Raw genomic sequence first — 6,000 nt, 5'->3', positions numbered from 1 at the left:
CGCCAAATTAAAAAGTCATACGCCGCGTATAATATTATACATAGATATTCATCTTATTGAAATACATTAATTCGAGGATCGTTGATAAAAAACACAACTACTATGTCAGATTATAGTTAGTCGAAAGTCACATTATTTTAATACAGTAATGATTTTCAATTCGTACGTTCATCAACAAAAAAGTAAGAACTGCATTCAAATTATTTAAAATTTACCGATTTATGTTTGAATTTTTTTTTTTTTTTTTTTTGATTTAGAATAAATGAATAAACAAATAAAAATAACACTATTTTATTGTTGGACTATATCAGTGAATCCTAATATTTTTCTTATATGTACGTTTTCTTTAGTCATCTATAAATAATTCTTCATATGGTATTATCAGTAAAAAGTTTTAGGTTATAACTATAGTTTTTTTAAACGTTAGCAATAATTCATTTACAAAGAAGTTTAACGTTCTAATAATTTTTACTCACCGGTTTTGAATTTTAAATGAAAGAATTTTTGAAAGAAGACTTGGTTTTAGTTTTATAGTCAGCCATTATAATTTATGAAATCAAATTTTGAGCCCGGCTAATAGCGACACCTTTGATGCGTAGCTTAAATTTTGTGTGTTGAAAAGTATTTTGGATAAATATGATGTTAATATAAAATTGAATCTTCATTCTATTTTTAATTCTACTTTGCAATCGTCATAACTCGAATAATCGAATAACATTATTGATAATAATTTTTTGTAAAAAAAAAAAAATGGTGTAATACATTTTCAATAAAAAAAAAAGGCCAAAATTCTTAGTCAGATGAAATAGAAATAATAATATATAAATATAATATAGAAATATAATATAAAATATAATATAGAAATGGGTAAATGATATTTTTGTATTGTTAATTTAAAATTAAAACCAATGAACCATTGTTATTGCAAAAACAAGTTTTCAGTAGATGAGGTCAGTCTACGTGCACGGCCCGTCGCAACAGGTTGTCCGTTCGTAACCGATTTCCTACGCGCGTTCTGTGCTCATATTCAAACCTCGAGCATGGCGCCTATTATAAAGCCGTCTAATCCTACTAACACTGCTCACAAACGAACAGCTAGCATAGCTCTCTCACCTCGGGCAAACTTAAAAAACAAATTCTCACCTTTATTGGATTTAGCAGATACTGACAACGACCAATCAGACAACATAGAAATTGATACGCCGGAGGTAAGACAAAAAATACCACCTCTCTATGTTTACGATATCACAGACTATATTGACTTTCGCGACAAAATAACACCAATGATAATAATTGAGTTTAGCATAGCTAACAAAAATACTGTCTTGAGACTAAATCTCACATCGGTCGATGACTACCGCACTGTCACTAAATACTTCACCGAAATCAAAATAAAATATCACACGTATCAATTACTAGAAGACCGAATCTTATCCGTCATAATTAGAAACCTCCCCACATCTATACCTGAAGAACAAATCTTTAATGCAGTTACTGACTTAAACTTCACTGTAGTCTCAGTAACTCGACTCCAAAATAAATATAAATCTTCCATACCGATAGTAGCGGTACTACTCGAAAAAATGGCAAAAGGCATATTTTCGGTACACCGTCTACTAAACTGCATTATATCTATCGAAAACCGTAAAACTGATTCTAACATACCTCAATGCCAAAATTGTCAAAGATTCCAGCATACCAAAAATTTCTGTAAACTTCCGCCCAGATGCGTAAAATGTTCGGGAGATCATCACTATTCCGCCTGCACAAAAGATTCATCTTTCCCCCTACCTGTGTAAATTGTCTAGGGAATCACCCAGCCAATTACCGAGGTTGCACAGCTTATAAACTATTGAAAAATAAATTGCGTCAAACTAATTCAAAAAACTCTACTACCCATAAGCAGTGTGATACCGAAGTTAATTAATACAGCAACAATCACCCATCCACGTCACAAAATGTTACTTTTAATCACCTCTCTAAGAATACCACAAACCCACCTGTCTTCAGTAATAACAACACACATTCGTATGCAGAAATAACAAAAACAAATACCTACGAACACCAGCAACCACCTCCATCCCAACCAAATATCCAAAGCGAGCTTCTACAGTTACTAATACCCACCATCAATTCTCTATTACAAGAAATTATAAAAAAAGTCATCGAATATATCTCAACGTTATTAAGTCAAGTAAATGGATGTCAACTTTAATAATATTAATAATGCAAATTTAGTTATCATAAATTGGAATGCCAATGGCCTTAAATAAAACAGAAATACTTTCGCTGCATTTTTGAACACTCATAATGTAGATATAGCCTGCATCAGCAAAACGCATTTAATTAATGCAGATAAAATAAAATTTAATGGCTATGTCACTTATCGTAAAGACAGATTAGCAGTTCGACCTTCAGGCGGCGTAGCTATTATAATTAAATCAAAAATAAAAAACCATCACACTTTTATACCTGCTCTACAATCACTGGAAGCAGTAGCAATCAATATATATATATATCAACAACGTAATTACAACTCTAATTAGCGCATATCAATCACCAAGTTTTAAAATGTTCACAAATGATTTCGTAAAAATTCTTTGCAGTTTTCAAAAAGTAATGATTATTGGTGACCTGAACTCCAAACATACCACTTGGAACTGCAAAACGACAAATCAAAATGGTCGTAAATTATATAAATACCTTTCAAATATTTCAACAATTATCTCTTCACCTGACTCCCCGACGTATTATCCATATGACCAAAATAGAAATTCTGATATACTAGACGTAATATTATTAAAATCAATACCTCTATCAATTCATCAAGAACCCTTATTTGAACTTGACTCAGACCACTTGTCGATAAAAATTACAATAGGAGGCGCCCTAAGTGTATCTACAAAATCACGTAAACTTATAAATGGCAAACCAAACTGGGAAAAATTTAAAACTTTATAACTCGTAGTATAAAAATCCCGAAAAAACATAAATAACACTATTGCAGCCGACGAAGCCACAAACCATTTTCAAGAAATTATTCATCTAGCAGCGGAACATTGTTCAAACCCGTCTTGTAACATATCCCAAAATTATACATTTTCTCAAATACCTTCTTCAATTCTAAAATTGATAAAAATAAAACACCGAACCAGGAGACTGTGGCAGCTCCATAGATGAACTGAAGACCGGAAAAATCTTAATTATCTCACTAAAAAAATCAAAATTTTACTCGAAGAACAAAGAATAGCTTCATACCAAAATTACTTATCTACAATTCATCCTTCGGACTCGAACTTATGGCTCGCTACCAAACGTTTAATCAAACCAAACGCTGGTGTTATACCTCCGTTAAAATCAGATAACGTCTACCTAAACTCAAATGCTAAAAAATGCGAACTTTTTGCCAAAACCTTAGAAAATACTTTCTCACAGAACAATATTGTAGATACCGAAACGGAAACCGCGGTGTGCAACAAACTAGTTGAACCAGATATTCTTCCACAAAACATACTTCCCTACACCACTCCTACTGAAGTTAATGAAATAATAAAAAGATTATCAAACAAAAAATCTCCAGGACACGATCTCATCACTAATGCTATATTAAAAAAATCCCAATAAAAGCAATCACATATTTGTCTATTTTATTCAATTCATTAATAAGAATCGGCCACTTTCCAACTGAATGGAAAAAAGCCACAATTATAATGATAAAAAAAACCTGGAAAAGATAACACAAACCCTAACAGTTACCGGCCTATAAGTTTACTATCTTCAGTCTCCAAAATATTTGAAAAAATCATATACACCAGGTTAACAAAACATCTAGATGCAACCGAAGCCATTCCACATCATCAATTTGGTTTTAAACCAAAACACTCAACTACTCAACAACTCCTACGCCTAACTGAACACATAAATAATGGTTTTGAAAAAATACTTCATACCGGTGCAGCGTTTTTAGATATTGCGCAAGCATTCGATCGTGTTTGGCATGACGGCCTTCTGTTCAAATTAAAAACATTAAATACCCATCCTGCCATCTTTAATATAATTAAATCCTTCCTCTCTGATCGCTGTTTTGCAGTTCGCATAAATGACACCAGTTCAGCAATAAAAAAAATAACAGCCGGTGTTCCCCAAGGATCAAAAATTTCTCCCCTGCTTTTTAATTTATACATCGTGGACTTTCCCACTACATCTAACACAGAAGTTTCTCTTTACGCTGACGACAGTGTTGTCTATCCAAGCTCCAGTGACGTTCACATTGTCACTGAAAATATACAGAGCCACTTAAATAAAATAAAATGCTGGGCGAAAAAATGGAAAATTATCTTAAGCCCCTCAAAAAGTACAGCAGTATTATTTACACTTCGTCGTCCCAATAACCCTCCCTCTCTAGTACTTAATGGTGACAACATATTCTGGTCTCCAACTATAAAATATCTAGGAGTTATCTTAGATAAAAAATTAACTTGGAACCCTCACATTTCTTCATAACTACAACAAGGCTACCAACGACTTAAAATTCTTTATCCCTTAATCAACCGTTAAACCGCCTTAAGCTGGAAGTGCTCCGTGCTTCTTTATAAGCAAATTCTACGACCATTAGTACTCTATGCTGTCCTTATCTGGGGAATCTGTGCCAAAACTCACATAAATAAAATTTAAGTTTTCCAGTCCAAGTTTTTACGCATAATATCCAACGCGCCGTGGTTCATCAGAAACGAAGCACTTCATACAGACTTCAGACTCCCGATGGTTAAATCCTACATACAGAATCTCTCAATCAATTTTTTTGGCCAACTTAACAACGCCAAAAGTGCAAAGTACTTAAAACTCAGCGATAAGCCTACCCTCCGGCGCCTCAAGCGCGGCCGTCCTCATGATGCCCTTTCTCAACACCAATAATACATAAAAAAAAAAAAAAAAACACCTAGTTTAACTATTTATTAACTATTTATTATTATGTCATATTTGTAACTTGTTAATTCATCTATGTAAATTACTGTATTTTTTGTATTTATAATTTACTATAACAATTATTGCATGTTAAAAATGTCTTCATATCAATAAGTTAGATGACCTTGATGTCAGTAACACTTTATTAATAAAAAAAAAAAAAAAGTAGATGAGGTCAAACATTTTATACTTCTAAAGATGATATGATTGACAAAAGATGGGTATGTTTTGGTTGAATTAATCGACTGTTTGCAATTGCCTTAATATAAATTCGTTGAAGTATCCAATTTCGTCACTGTTTCATTTTGTAACACTTAAAAAGTATTTTAGCAATTTCCAGTATAAAGTATACAATTTGAACTTTTATGAGATTTTAACAAAAAAAATGTAAAAGATTTATGCATTATTATCATTTTGTTAAAATTTAATATTGAAACGCTTGTAATTCTTATTTATTAAATTAAGTTCATTTTTTTTTTTTTATTAATCAGTAATATATAAATGCATGCGGCAATTTGTACTACATTTTTAAAACCTTTTGTGAAACAAAAATTTTTGTACCAATATTTTCATATAAAAGCTAAGAAAGCATGAATATCTTTCAAAACGTAAAACAAAATCTTTTGAAAATTTTACCATAGCAAACGTTGACATGAGCAATAAGTGTACATTTTATGTCACTACAATTCTTATCCTATGAGTTACGAAGGTAAAAAATTCGATTTTGTAGAAAACTGATATGTCGTAAAAGATGTTGTATTTTACTTTTATTCTGTATTTTGCAATTATTCGGAAAACTGTTGAAAATTTCGAATATCACTTCACAAAAGTACTAAATAAAACCCGTTCCATATCATTTCTTTTTTTCTTTGGTAATGATCGGAGTGGTCTTTTTGGTCAAACCGTGTACACGGATACAAAAAAAAAAAAAAACAATTATACTAGGTATACTACCAATACATTCTTTGTTTCATTCTGAATATAAAAATTAAAACATGATTATCATTATGCAAATGAATATTCATATAACATAAA

General features: G+C 31.5%; 1 protein-coding gene across 1 annotated transcript in view; it reads left to right on the top strand.

The window, feature by feature from the left end:
* The first annotated feature begins 1,040 nt into the window (after positions 1-1,040).
* Positions 1,041-6,000, top strand: part of LOC112683341 — a 143,899-nt gene continuing 138,939 nt past the window's right edge. The window contains exon 1 of the mRNA XM_025554347.1: positions 1,041-1,795. Within this exon, the coding sequence (XP_025410132.1) occupies positions 1,041-1,795 (755 nt within the window). The remainder of the gene's footprint in view (positions 1,796-6,000) is intronic.

This window comes from Sipha flava, unplaced genomic scaffold (genome assembly GCF_003268045.1).
Source record: "Sipha flava isolate LNK unplaced genomic scaffold, YSA_version1 224_pilon_pilon, whole genome shotgun sequence".
NCBI classification, from domain to species: domain Eukaryota; kingdom Metazoa; phylum Arthropoda; class Insecta; order Hemiptera; family Aphididae; genus Sipha; species Sipha flava.
The sequence above is the reverse complement of the archived record's forward strand: the minus strand, read 5'-3'. Positions and strand labels throughout refer to the sequence as shown.